Source organism: Nerophis ophidion, linkage group LG09 (genome assembly GCF_033978795.1).
Source record: "Nerophis ophidion isolate RoL-2023_Sa linkage group LG09, RoL_Noph_v1.0, whole genome shotgun sequence".
NCBI classification, from domain to species: domain Eukaryota; kingdom Metazoa; phylum Chordata; class Actinopteri; order Syngnathiformes; family Syngnathidae; genus Nerophis; species Nerophis ophidion.
In genome coordinates this window covers 28,593,773-28,608,873 of record NC_084619.1, presented here as the reverse complement: position 1 = coordinate 28,608,873, position 15,101 = coordinate 28,593,773, and the positions used below count along the sequence as shown (strand labels likewise).

At 42.3% G+C, this 15,101-nt stretch overlaps 1 protein-coding gene across 3 annotated transcripts in view; it reads right to left on the bottom strand.

Moving 5' to 3' along the window:
- Positions 1–15,101, bottom strand: part of cdh23 (cadherin-related 23) — a 619,519-nt gene that overhangs the window by 193,003 nt on the left and 411,415 nt on the right. For all 3 annotated transcript variants that reach the window (XM_061910729.1, XM_061910730.1, XM_061910731.1), the window contains exons 19-21: positions 6,919–7,035; positions 6,606–6,718; positions 3,059–3,166 (exon numbers count right to left, since the gene is read on the bottom strand). In XM_061910729.1, coding sequence (XP_061766713.1) covers positions 3,059–3,166; positions 6,606–6,718; positions 6,919–7,035 — 338 coding nt within the window. The remainder of the gene's footprint in view (positions 1–3,058; positions 3,167–6,605; positions 6,719–6,918; positions 7,036–15,101) is intronic.

Genomic DNA, 15,101 nt, shown 5'->3' with positions numbered 1-15,101 from the left:
CAACGGTCTTGCCAAGGCTGCATATTACAAGTGACTTTTTTATTTTTAAAAAGTCACTTGCAAAGTTTATGAGTCACGTGTTGCAATTTTTTGGGGGGGCTTTTATTAAGAATATGTGGTTGCTTATTTTTGCTTGTTTTTATGTCCCAACAATAAAGCAAAACACGACTGGGTGTTAGGGAGTTTGTTATTTTCTACATGGGTTTCCTGGTTATCACGCCACCGGTCCACATGGCACGCCCCCCCAAACACACTCATGAAAATGCCGCATGTGCAACTACACCGTAGCCCAGACTGAAAGAGGAAACAAGTGAGGAGAGAGAATTGGTGAGAAAACTTGATAAAATTATAATTATATATGTGTGTGTATGTTTATGTATAATTTCATTGTTGGAGAAAGAGAGCACTAATACACGCATTTAGACACCAGGTGGAAAATGTCAGAGTGTGTGTCTATGTCTGTTTGTGTCCTTTTTCTGTAGAGCTGTTAAAAAAACATAATGGTTATTAAACACACATTTGAATAAATCAAAAAAGTACCCAGTCCCATGCTTTGTGAACATTTTAAAAAGGCACCCATATTAAAGATATAAAAAAAACTCAATTTGAGCTTATTGCAATTGATTATGAGTTGACTATGGATAATGCGATTAATCACGATGAAATATTGTAATCGTTTGACAGCACCACAGTATTTAGTGATGCCTATGCATCTGAAGGCTTTTTTTTACTGCTGGCAAACTTTTTTTTTTTTATCAGATTAATCATATTTTGAATTTGGATTAATCACATTTAATCACAGCTTGTTACTTACTCATCCAGGAAGAAATGTTAAAATGCTTTGCTTGTATATAATTTATTGCTCCAAACTTGGTAACAGTTTTATTATTATTTAAATTAAAAAAATATATATTTTTAATTATTTTATGTATGAATTTAAAAACTGTAATAGTTTTATCCAGCATCCATGTGGGGCTCATTTTGGAGTGCAATTGTCCACTAAGCACACCAGTCAGAGTCTCCTCACTCATCTCTGCACTGGTGTATGCATTTACCTGACCTGTGGGAAATCTCCCCAAACTTGTACCAATCGTGTGGGCGCCTTGACACAGGTAAATCACAAAATGCTAATCAATTCAAAATATTATAGGTAGACCAAATACTGTATTTTTCGAGACAAACTAGCACAAACAAATGGGACATGTTTAAGGAGATTTTGACATAATTAGGGTCTAGTCATGGTTAATAACATGTTAAATACTCATTAATAAGCAAAAAAAACAACAACATCAAAGCGAATAACTTAAAAAACATAATGTCAAAAATGGAATTTTGCAGCACAAATGTAGCACAAATGATTGGGACTGGTTAAGGAAGGTTTTGATAAGGTGTGTGCATGTGTGTGTGTGTGTGTGTTCTTGTATTTCTATTGTTCTTGAGACATCAACAAGGAAAAGTAACTTTCATATGAGGAGTGGTGAACAAGTTAGGACCGAAATCATGGTCCCAATACGGAAAAGCATTGCATCTAATAGAGAGCTAAATACTAGAGTCCGTGAACATTGCTCCAAAGTCGGGATTTTTTGTTGATTTCATGTGCATACAAAAGTAAACATTGAAAGGTGCAAAGGCAGCATTACATGATAAAACAAGACGGCAGCTAAAGAAGGACTTCCCTATTCAACCCTGAAAAAACCCGCCAGGTGAACAGCAGATTTTAAGACTTTCGGTGCTGGCATAAGACAAACCGCATCCCATATGTGACCATAGGATGAACAAATACACTACGGTACTAAGACCATAGTAGCCATTAACAGTTAGCGTCTACAGCTGGATTGCCCAAAATGCGACACAAGGGCCATCTGCGGTCCGTGACTCGGTTGTCATCGGCCTTTAGTACATTACAAAGAACAAAAAAATAGAGATCTCATTTGCACTCCTGGTGGTGAAATCTATCAAAATTAGGGTGGTCCCAAAAAGGAGGGATTTTTCTAATTGACTGTGTGTCGGTTTTAAAAGTGCTCCCCCTCTCGTCAACATATGAAATAACAAGTGTGTGTAAAAATTCAATGTGCTCACCCTCTGGCCAACATATATAATACCAACTGTGTGCAGGAAATTTAAATGTGCCCCCTTTTGCCAAAATGAATAAAAAAAATAAAAAATATATTTCTATAGAAACATACCATAATAACTCGTGTGTGTGTTTGTACCAAAATGGACATACAGTAAGGAAGTGCGTGTGTTTACGCGTGTGTGCATGTGTGTGTGTGTGTGTGTGTGTGTGTTTGCGTGTTAACTATAATAGTTAGACTAAAAAGGTTTGCAGAACAAACGTAGCACAAACGAATTTGGGGTGATTTGGACAAGGCAAGCGAACATTTTTGCAGCACAAACCAGCAGGATGGAGTGGAGGGTGGGGGTGCAACTTTACACAGGTTTTAACCTGATTACTGAAATTTTAGCAACCTGCGCCACTTTTTAAGTAACCATCAGGTAAATGTAGCTTGTGCGGTCAATACAAATTGTGTGATTAATCTGCGAATAGACAATATCAATTCATTCATTTTTCACATTGACGCATTATTTTTGGCAGCCCAAGTTCTAAAAGTCTTATTTGTAGCGTTTTATTGTGATTGCAGGTTGCAGGAAAGGTAAATGTAATTTTGATGCTCTATAAGTCATTATTTAAGGTTGAATAAACAATAAAATGAACTTTTAATCTTCAGACTCCTGAAGTTGTTAACCCCCCCCCCCCCAAAAAATAATAAATAAATAAAAAAAAATAAAAAAAAACACTAGCAACTTATTGGACTTTTATTGGACACTTTTGGTGACTTTAACATTAAATCAATATCGCCAGTAGTTATGCAAATTAGATGATGCCTCCTGCAACAATTCGAGTGCACTTCTGAACATTTATCCAGTCCAGATTTCGCTAACTGTTGCATTTTTGCATGCAACTTTGTTCTCTCTGGAAACCAGACATGAGCAACTTAATTTTCAGATTAGTGATCCAACTGAAGACAGGCTGAATGTTGATGTGCGGTGCACTCACAGAGATGACATCTGTGTTTATAGGGCTCATCTCCACCACATTGGCATGGTATGGCTCATCCCTCCACTGGGGGGCGTTGTCATTAATGTCCAGGATGGTGATGTTCACCTACACAAAGTGGGAGTCATTAAAACACAATTCACAGCAGCAAAAAAGTATGTAGACTACTAAAATAATTGTTTGTTAATTCATTGTTTACCGCTTATTCTGTTCATGGTCATGGGTGAACTGGAGCCTATCCCAAAATGCTTTGAAACTGCCAGCCACTCATTTGGCAGACAAACAACTATTGCCATTAACATTCACAGCTATGGATGTCATGACGCGGAGTCGTACCCGCGTTTCCTCGGTGGCTGGAGCTGCGCGCGCCTCTACTGACAGTGCACTCAGACACGCCCTCACTCGTGCTCAGTGCAGCACGCCTACGCAGCAACGAGCCTGCAGCCTATCAATAATCAACACACCTGGATTTGATGAGAAGGAGCAGCATAAAGACCAGCAGACCCGAGGAACCTATGCCATAACGTCGCTAACCTTCCAGTAAGCATTACGTCTGGCATTTCTTGTTTTCCCAGTGATTTCCTCGCCCTTGTTTTGCGCTATCTCTCCGTGTTTTACCCTGGTTCATGTCCTTTTGTATTTCCTCAGTGACTACCCCGTCCTCCGTGATTGTGCCTTGTCACTCAACTCCCATCCAGATTCCTTACTGCTCTCCTCGATCCACGACCTCCCTGCTCGGACCCAGACCACACTGTTCTGTTCTTGCCCATGACCTCTTGCCTGTCCACGACCTTTCTCTTCGCCTTGCCCTCTTGGATAACGACGAAAGATACAACCAACATTTACAGACAACAACCCTTGGTAATATTTACATATTTAATATTACACATAGTCAACACTCATTCACTTTGAGTAGCATACACACGCCACGTATTCATCAAAGGTTTTTAATAAACCTTGTAAACTGCAGTCCTGCCCTGGTTGTCGCCTCTCTCCCTTCTCTAGTACATACAATGGACAATATAATTTATAGGTGTCTAAACGTTTTCCATCGACAAAAACAATTACAACATTTTTATGTACGTTCCAATGTACACATTTTTTTATGTTTATTACAAATTAGTTTAGGACATTCTAAAATATTCGATAACATAAAAAGGAAAGTCAATAGACTCACTTTGTGAATGATATATGTAACTCACAATGTTCAATATTCCACTATGTAACACAGGGGTCACCAACCTTTTTGAAACCAAGAGCTACTTCTTGGGTACTAATTAATGCGAAGGGCTACCAGTTTGATACACACTTAAATAAATTGCCAGAAATAGCCAATTTGTCAATTTACCTTTACTAAATAAATCTATATATATTAAAAAATTCCGCCGTACATTTTTTTTCCTTTTACGGAAGGTTTTTTGTAGAGGATAAATAATGAAAAAAACACTTAATTGAACAGTTTAAAAGATGAGAAAACAGGAAAAAATTATAATTAAATTTTGAAACATAGTTTATCTTGATTTTCGAATCTTTAAAATTCAAAATTCAACCGACAAAAAGAAGAGAAATCTAGCAAATTCGAATCTTTTTGAAAAAATTAAAAAAATAATTCATGGAATATCATTAGTAATTTTTCCTGATTAAGATTAATTTTACAATTTTGATGACATGTTTTAAATAGGTTAAAATTCAATCTGCACTTTGTTAGAATATATACCAAATTGGACCAAGCTATATTTCTAACAAAGACAAATCATTATTTCTTCTAGATTTTCCAGAACAACATTTTTTTAAGAAATTCAAAAGACATTGAAATACGATTTAAATTTGATTCTAAAGATTTCCTAGATTTGCCAGAATAATTTTTAAAACATTCTTAAACATAATTTTGAATAAATATTTCACAAATATTCTTCATTGAAAAAACAGAAGCAAAAATGAAGGATTAAATTAAAATGTTTTTATTATTCTTTACAATAAAAAAAAAATACTTGGACATTGATTTAAATTGTCAGGAAAGAAGAGGAAGGAATCCATCCATCCATCCATTTTCTACCGCTTATTCCCTTTCGGGGTCGCGGGGGGCTTAAAAGGTAAAAAAAGTATATGTGTTTAAAAATCCTAAAATCATTTATAAGGTTATATTTTTTCTCAAAAATTGTCTTTCTGAAAGTTATAACAAGCAAAGTAAAAAAAATAATGAATTTATTTAAACAAGTGAGGACCAAGTCATTAGAATATTTTGTTGGATTTTCAAATTCTATTTGAGTTGTGTCTCTCTTAAAATTAAAAATGTCAAGCAAAGTGAGACCAGCTTGCTAGTAAATAAATAAAATTAAAAAAATATAGTCAGCTCACAGGTAAGTGCTGCTATTTGAGCTATTTTTAGAACAGGCGTTGGTGACCCTTGATGTAGCATCTTGTAACCCTAATGTCATCATCATTTCAGCTCGGAGGCCGCATGGAGGAAAATCTACTCCCAAGTGGGCCGGAATGGTAAAATCATGGTATGATTACTTAAAAATAAAGACAACTCCAGGTTTTTTTCTTTGTTTTACTTTGGCCAAAAATACAACCAGAAAATTCTGAAAATGTACAAATCACAAATAATCCTCTAGACAAAGCACTTCAAGTTTGTTATAAATTCTGAGGAAATTGGTGCAGTTTAAAAAAACACAATGAGCTTAGACTTTGTCTCAGTGTGTCTACAAAGCTAGGATTAAACTTTAAATCACAGTCTTTCTGGGATTGAACAAAAAACACAACATGTAAACTCTTCGAGGTATCAAATACCTCCTTTGTCATGTCCACGTATCAATCCAATGCTAACTCAACAAACCATAAGAAACGGGGGTAAAAACCATTCGAAAGAGTCAAGTTTTCTCGTTTTTGACAGAGACATTATGGGGGAGTAAGAGGGCCAAATAACGATGTGTTCGAAGCAGACAACATAAAACGGCAGGTTTTAAGTTTCATTTGGGTCGAGGGAGATGAGCCGCAGCCACTCTTTACTTTGCTAGTCCTAACAAAATTGCTATTGTGACATCCAGTGGACACATTTAGAACAGCAGTTTCTTTCATTAAAAAAAAAAAAAATGCAACTCATTTTATTACTTGGCAAACTCATCACGTGGGCCAGAAAAAACCTGTTCGCAGGCCTGAACTGGCCCACGGGCCGTAGATTTGACGACCGTGGTCGAATCCATTATCTGTAATCCCAATATCTAATCCTTTGTAATCTTCTGATGTGTTTAATTTTACTTTGCAACAAATCCAATAAAAATAGAATAGAATAGAATAGAATATAATAGAATAGAATAGAATAAAAAGTACTTTATTGATCCCTGGGGGAAATTAGGCACCACAGTTCGCTAACAATAAACAATAATAATAATAAATAATATAAACAGGTGTTATCTGCAAATAACCCCTGGCCCGGACTTTTGACACCACTGATTTAGAGCCAAACATGCACTGGGGCTATTTTAGCAAATAATACATAAAAAGGTTGAAGATCTGTGAATTTATTGCTGCTTCTAGTTATTACCGTGGCAATGCCGGTCTTCTGTTGCGGGCCCACTCCTCCATCTACAGCTCTGACAATGAGGATGTACTCTGACTTCAGCTCTCGGTCCAGCAAAGCTGTGGTGGTGATCTCTCCTGAGCAACAAATTCAATTACAGTAAAAAAAAAAACAATATTTGAAGACGGTCAACAATAATAAAGCAGTCAGGTCAAAAAGTGTTGAAGTAGACAATGAAATTCCTGTATTAAAATCCCAACTTATCGAGTGCCCAGATACACTTGAGTCAATACAGTTGATGCGGTTACTGAAAATACATCCTCACATGCACACGTACCAGAGCGCGAGTTGAGACGAAACTGGGAGGATCCCTCCAAGGAGTAGATTAGTGAAGCCTGGCCAAACTCTCGGGAGGCGTCCAAATCAGTAGCATTGACGACGAGCACTGTAGCCCCTGTGAAGAAGAGGTGTGAACACATTTCCTTTTTCAGAAAAAGTGAAAACATTTAAACCTGACGTGTCAGTCAGTGCAGGGCCAGCATTGGCTGAGTGTGGTCCAAAAACATTTTTTATGTATGGCCCAGTTTTGGTCTCTGATACTACCTATTTATGATTTTCATTCGATAACTAAAGGGGCCACAAATCACATACACACACTTAGTATGTTTACATGCACTAAAAATAAACTATTGACCTCATTTTGTTGAAATTAGCTTTTTAAAACTCAAGTAAAAACTTTAAAAAAGGTTTTTGTTTGCGCCTTCTGACGTCTCCAATATTTGTGAATTTTCTTAAAGGGGAACATTATCACAATTTCAGAAGGGTTAAAACCAATAAAAATCAGTTCCCAGTGGCTTATTGAATTTTTTGAAGTTTTTTTCAAAATTTTACCCATCCCGGAATTTCCCTAAAAAAAGCTTCAAAGTGCCTGATTTTCGCCATCTGTGAAGCCATCGTCCATTTTCCTGTGACGTCATCCAGTGATGCCAATACAGATAGCACAGCAAGATATAGCGACATTAGCTCGGATTCAGACTCGGATTTCAGCGGCTTAAGCGATTTAACAGATTACACATGTATTGAAACGGATGGTTGGAGTATGGAGGCAGATAGCGAAAATGAAATTGAAGAAGAAACTGAAGCTATTGAACGAATAGCTATTGATGCTATTCGGCCATGTTTGCCTTAGCATCGCCGGTAAAATGTGCAGACCACCGATCGGAAGTTTCGCATCTTGTGACACTGGATCAACTTAAATCCATTGATTGGTATGTTTTAGTTTGGCATTAAATGTGGGTGGAGGGAAACGCTGGATGTAAATATAGTTTCAAATGTACATACAGCTAGCCTAAATAGCATGTTAGCATCGATTAGCTGGCAGTCATGCCGCGACCAAATATGTCTGATTAGCACATAAGTCAACAACATCAACAAAACTCACCTTTGTGATTTAGTTGACTTTATCGTTGGAATTGCATCTGCAGGTTATCCATACATCTCTGTGCCATGTCTGCCTTAGCATCGCCGGTAAAATTTGCAGACAATCCGGCACATTCAATGGGGGTCTGGCGGCAGATTTCTTTGACTTTATCGTTGGAAATGTATCTGCTTTGAGTGTCATAGCTTTTGTCGGTAAAGTGTGCGGAACAAACGACTGACCATTTCGTCGGCTTTCCCCGCACCCTCGTATTTTGAACAAATTTTGTCCAATTTTTTGCCACTTTCGCATCTTTTGGCCAGTGGTGCAACATGAATCCCTCCCTGTTAGTGTTGTTACACCCTCCGACAACACACCGACGAGGCATGATGTCTCCAAGGTTCCAGAAAATAGTCGAAAAAACGGAAAATAACAGAGCTGAGAACCGGTGTTTGTAATGTGTTTGAGAAAATGGCAGCTTTATTACCTAGGTGACGTCACGTTCTGACGTCATCGCTCCGAGAGCGATAAATAGAAAGGCGTTTAAATCACAAAAAATTCACCCATTTAGAGTTCGGAAATCAGTTAAAAAAATATATGGTCTTTTTTCTGCAACATCAAAGTGTATATTGACGCTTACATAGGTCTGGTGATAATGTTCCCCTTTAAAAATGTTTATAAAACTGTCAAATTCACTTAATTATATAGGGTAGAGTTATTATTATTGAATAATAATAATACAAATAATACATAATTAATATAATTATTATTATTAGAGCACCCTTTTATTTTTCACTGGAAAAGCCTCTGCTTTGAACTTTATAATCAAGGCTCCTTGAACACACCACAATAATGTGCTATAAGATGCAGAAGTGACACTTAAATGAATTGTTGTCAGATTTTGCCACATATAGATTTATCATATTTTCCCGAATAGTCAAGCCTTTAATGCTGGGTTTGCAGCTACTAGACGGAACAAACTATTTAGTATTTTTGCAAGAGGATGTAGGCGGTGTTGCAATGTTATTATTCAACTTTAACAGCGAAACTGATTTTACCTGAACCTATATAAAATAATTTGTCCTTCATAACTGATTGATATCTGATAAAAACACCTACAAATCTTTCCATAGCCTATGACATGATCATATAATTGTCCTATTGGTTGTGTTCGCTACAAAACCGCATAGAGTGGTCATTTCACATTCAAATGAGCCAAATGAGATCCAATACATATCAGTTTCCTGTCATTTGTATTATTTCCTGACCAGTGCTATTATTGATTTTTTTCTACTTCTTGTCTCCCTTTGTTTTCCAGCCACTTTACTACTGGCTTGAGCACCTGCCCCTAGTTGGTAATAAGGATACTCACCTGCTGGCAATCATTAATCAGGCATCTTCTTAGCCAGTCCCTTACTGGACCTATTTGCTTTCTGGTTCAGGGATGTTTGCTTTTTGTGCACTTACCAGATGTACATCTTTGTTTTTTTGTGTGACCGACATGTTTCCTACTAAAAGGGTGTTGTTGTTTTTTTTTAACATGCCTGACATTCATGCATCCCAGGATCCAGACAAACACAGAAAAATAACAACATTGTTAATATTCTGCCTTTGCAAAGATAGAAACACATATATTCATTTTACAGTGTGTTTATTTTCACGGGATTATATCTTTTAGTGCAGTAGAACAACACTGCTTTACACTGAGAACGTTTTTTTTTCTTTTTTTTTCTGGTGCTAAATACAATTCTTAGTGAAATTTAAACATTGAAAAGGAAAAAAATAAGCACGGTGAAAGCAGCTCATCTCCAGGCCCCTATGACCGGCCGACCGATGTTGACATACACTGTATTGCCAAAAGTTTTTGGTCACCCATAGAAATTATCAGAATCAGGTGTAAAAAAATCAAGCACATAGGCATGGAGACTCTTTTTTAACAAACATTTGTAAAACAATGGGCCACACTCAGGAGCTCAGTGATTTCCAGTGTGGAATTGTCATGGGATGCCACCTGTGCAACAAATCGTGAAATGTCCTTGCTCCTAAATATTCAAAGCCAACTGTTGGCTTTATTGTAAGAAAATTGTCATGACGCGGAGTCGAACCCGCATTTCCTCGGCGGCTGGAGCTGCGGCCGCCTCTGCTGACAGCGCGCCAAGATGCGCCTCCTTTGACACCACACTCAGACTTGTCCCCACTCATGCTGAGGGCAGCACGCCTGCGCAGCAACAAGCCTGCAGTCAATCAACAATCGACACACCTGAACTTGATGAAAGGGAGCGGCATAAAGACCAGCATACCCAAGGAACCTTTGCCAGAATGTCGCTAACCTTCCCGTAAGCTTCACGTCTGGCATCCCCTTCCCCGTGATTTCCTCACCTTTGCTTTGCTCTCTCTCTGTGTATCCCTGGTTCATGTCTCTTTGTGTGTTCACAGTGACTCCCCTGCCTTCCGTGATCAAGCCTTGTCCTTCGACATCCAACCGGATTCCTGACTGCCCTCCTCGATCCACGACCTCCCTGCTCGGACCCAGACTACACTGCCTCGCTCCTCCCCACGACCCATTGCCTGTCCACGAACTGCCTCTTCGTCTTGCCCCTCGTGATTCGACGAAAGATTACTCACAGACAACAACCCTGGGTAACATTTACATTATTAATATTACACATAGTCACACTCATTCACTTAGAGTAGCATACACATGTCACATATTTATCAAAGGTTTAAAATAAACCTTGAAAGAACCGCAGTTCTGTCCTGGTTGTCGCCTCCTTCCCTTTGAATACAACAGTACGTTCTGGCCACAACATGTCGGAACCAGGTGACAACGGTAAGCCCCAGCCCCGGACATCCAGATCCTCCGACCTGGCAATCCTTAGCTCCGTGGTTAGCGAACATCAGGTTCGTTTTTCTGCCCTTGAGGACAAATTAGAGAGAGACTTTACCCGACTACATTCCAGACTGGACAACATGTGCCCTGGGGCCAGTCCAGGACCTGTGGAACCCCCGCATGCTTCTCCAGTCAGAAGACCTGAACACAGTATTCTGGAACGAGAGCCCAGAATTGCCAGCCCTAGACCCTTTGAGGGGGACTTTGAACTATGTCGAGGGTTTTTGGTACAATGTGACCTCATCTTTTGTCACCAGCCCTCCCGCTATTCCTCCGATGGTGCCAAGATTGCATTTATATTTTCTTTGCTTTCCGGCCCGGCTCTCAAGTGGGCTACTGCCGCAGTCGACAGGACCATGGGGCTCAACTCCGACTATTCTGCATTCCGTGTGGAATTTCAGGCTGTTTTTGATCAGGATGGGGGAGACGCGGCCGGACGTCTGCACTCCATCTCACAGGGCTCACGTTCCGTGGCAGCCTATACCCTGGAATTCCGGACCCTGGCGGCGGACAGCGGTTGGGGGGACAGGGCACTCCAAAGCACATTCCGTCGCGGCCTCTCTGAAGAGATTAAAGATGGTCTGCTGAGAGACAGACCTCATTGAACTGGCCCTCCAATTTGACTTAAGACTTTGTGAGCGAGCTGCAGAGCGAGACCAGAGAGCTGCCTCTAGGAGCCAAACTCTGCCTACCTTCAAGGCAGAGGTGGAACCAGACCGTTCCTCTAATACCACTACTATCCAGGTGAACCATACCTTATTCCCCCGTAATGAAGAAAATCCAGACATACTGCTCCCCACTATTCTGGCCTGGGACAAGAGGAGCATTCAAGTACATGCATTTGTGGACTCTGGAGCTGACGAAAGTCTTTTGGACTACGAGTTCGCCCGGCAGATGGGCATTCCCTTGATCTTCCTGGACGAGACGCTGCCAGCACAGGCCCTGGATGGACGGCCATTGGGCCCCATCAAATACCGCACGGAGCCCCTTTCCATGACCATTTCTGGTAACCATAAGGAGACCATCAGCCTATGGGTGCTAGAGGTTCCAGTAGCCCCACTTGTGCTTGGAAGATCTTGGCTTCGTCACCACAAACCCCATATTTCCTGGACTTCCGGCAGAATCCTAGCTTGGGGCACACCATCCATGGCCAACTGTCTTGGGTCGGCATCCCCGCCGGGCCACCAATCCCCTACCCCGACTCCAAAGGCTGATCTATCCCTGGTTCCTGCTTGCTATCACGACCTAGCTGAGGTCTTCAGTAAGGTACGTGCTCTGGGACTACCCCCTCATAGGTCCTATGACTGTGCCATTGAATTACTCCCTAACGCTACTCTGCCGTCTAGTCGCCTTTACAGTTTGTCTCCTCCAGAGAAGGAGGCCATGAGGAAGTACATTTCGGAGGGTCTTGCGGGCATCATTACCCCGTCCAAGTCTCCACTGGCGGCGGGATTCTTTTTTGTGGCCAAGAAGGACGGGTCACTTCGGCCCTGCATTGATTACCGTCACCTCAACAACATTACCATCAAAAACAAGTACCCTCTTCCGCTACTCAACTCTTCCTTTGAGTCCTTGGCACCTGCAACCATATTCACCAAACTGGATCTTCGGAACGCCTATCACCTGGTACGTATCAGAAAGGGAGACGAGTGGAAAACTGCCTTCAACACCCATATGGGGCATTATGAGTATCGGGTAATGCCCTTTGGACTTACTAACGCACCTGCAGTTTTTCAAACACTAGTTAACGACATCCTCCGTGACATGCTGGATCAATTCGTGGTTGTGTACTTTGACGATATTCTGATTTTCTCCCGTAACCTCTCTGATCACCAGCAACATGTCTGACGTGTCCTGCAACGCCTCTTGGAAAATTGTTTATTTGTTAAGGCAGAAAAATGCTGCTTCCACTCCTCTTCGGTTGAATTCCTGGGATTTGTGGTCGAAAGGGGTCATATAAGACCCGACCCGAAGAAGGTGGAGGCCGTGGTGAAGTGGCCGCAACCAACCACAAGGACGGAACTTCGGAGGTTCCTCGGCTTTGCCAGCTTCTACCGACGATTCATCCAGAACTTCAGTAGGGTTGCGGCACCGCTCCATGCTCTCACGTCTACAAACATGCCTTTCGTGTGGACTCTTTTGGCTAGGAAGGCCTTTGAGGAACTAAATGAGCGTTTTGTTTCCGCCCCCATTCTAGTCCACCCCGACTTGGACACTGCCTTCTTGGTTGAGGTGGACGCCTCAGACTCGGGGATTGGGGCTATTCTCTCTCAAAGATCCAAAAGTGACAATTTGATTCACCCTGTTGCTTTCTTCTCTAGACGTCTGACTCAGGCCGAACAGAACTATGATGCTGGGAATAGAGAGTTATTGGCAGTCCACGAGGCCCTGGTGGAATGGAGACACTGGCTGGAAGGAGCTAGACACCAGTTCCAGATTCTGACCGACCACAGCAACCTTCTGCACATCCGAGCTGCAAAAAGAATCAACAATCGCCAGGCAAGGTGGCAGCAATTTTTCTCCCGCTTCAATTACGTGCTCTCTTTCAGACCAGGTTCCAAGAACACAAAGGCTGATGCTCTATCCCGGTTATTTGTAAGAGAGTCCACCTGTCCGTCAGAGTCGGAACCCATCCTTCCTCCCACTCGTATCGTGGGGATGGTAACCTGGAAGGTGGAGGACCTGGTAAAATCTGCGCTGCGTTCCAATCCAGGACCAGGAGGTGGACCACCCAACAAGCTGTTTGTCTGTCAGGAGCTACGACCCAGAATCCTGGATTGGGTGCACTCCAGCCTGTTTTTTTGCCATCCAGGTTTTCAACAAACCCTATCACTGCTGCGAAGACGTTTTTGGTTGGCCATCCATGGCCAAAGACACTCGTGAGTTCATCGTTGCTTGTTCTACTTGTGCCCGTAGCAAGACGTCACACAGGCCTCCTGCTGGTCTCCTTCACCCTCTCTCCATTCCTGCCCGTCCTTGGTCACACATTGCTCTGGATTTCGTCACGGGATTTCCAGCATCTAGAGGTAACACCACCATCTTAACTATTGTTGACCGTTTTTCCAAGGCAGCCCACTTCATTCCGCTCCGCAAGTTACCTTCTGCCTCAGAAACGTCTGATCTTCTCACACAACACGTCGTCAAGCAACATGGTATCCTGGTGGATATCGTCTCTGACCGAGGCCCTCAGTTTACATCACAAATATGGAGAGCCTTCTGCAAGGGAATCAGGGCCTCGGTCAGCCTCACATCGGGATACCATCCCCAGAGCAACGGGCAGGCTGAGAGGGCGAACCAAAGCTTGGAGACCATGCTACGCTGTGTCGCCAGTCATCAACCTACGTCCTGGAGCAAATATCTGCCTTGGGTGGAGTTTTCCTATAACTCCTTGAAGAGCTCCGCTACCGGCATGTCTCCATTTGAGTGCTCGTTGGGTTATCAACCCCCCTTGTTTCCCCAACAGGAACTGGAAATCGCTGTGCCCTCGACTAGGGCTCATATTAGGCGGTGTCAGAGGGTGTGGAGAGCCGCTCGTGCGGCCTTAAAGAGGGCCTCTGAGAAGATGTGCCGCAACACCAACCGTCATCGCATTCCAGCACCGTCCTATCAGCCAGGACAACAAGTTATGCTACTCACGAAGGACCTCAGCCTCCAGGTACCATCTAGAAAATTGGCGCCACGTTACGTTGGTCCTTTTGCCATCTTGTCCATCATAAATCCTGTGTCTGTCAAATTGGCTCTTCCATCCATCTTTCAAGCGGCACCCAGTGGTCCATGTGTCCCAGATTAAGCCGATAGCAGAGAGTTCTCTGTCCCCTGCTGCCCCTGTCCCTCCACCCTCGAGGTTCTTGCCGAATGGAGATCAGGTTTGGACGGTCAAGGAAATCCTCAGGGTCCATCGACAAGGTAGGGGGCTCGTTTATCTGGTAGACTGGGATGGATATGGGCCGGAAGACAGATCTTGGGTGCCTGCCTCCTATCTTGCCGACCCCTCTCTTCTGGAGGATTTCTACCGTGCCAATCCTGATGCTCGTCGGGGGCCTCGCATAAGGGGGGAGGTACTGTCATGACGCGGAGTCGAACCCGCGTTTCCTTGGCGGCTGGAGCTGCGGCCGCCTCTGTTGACAGCGCGCCAAGATGCGCCTCCTTTGACAGCGCACTCAGACTTGTCCCCACTCGTGCTGAGGGCGGCACGCCTGCGCAGCAACAAGCC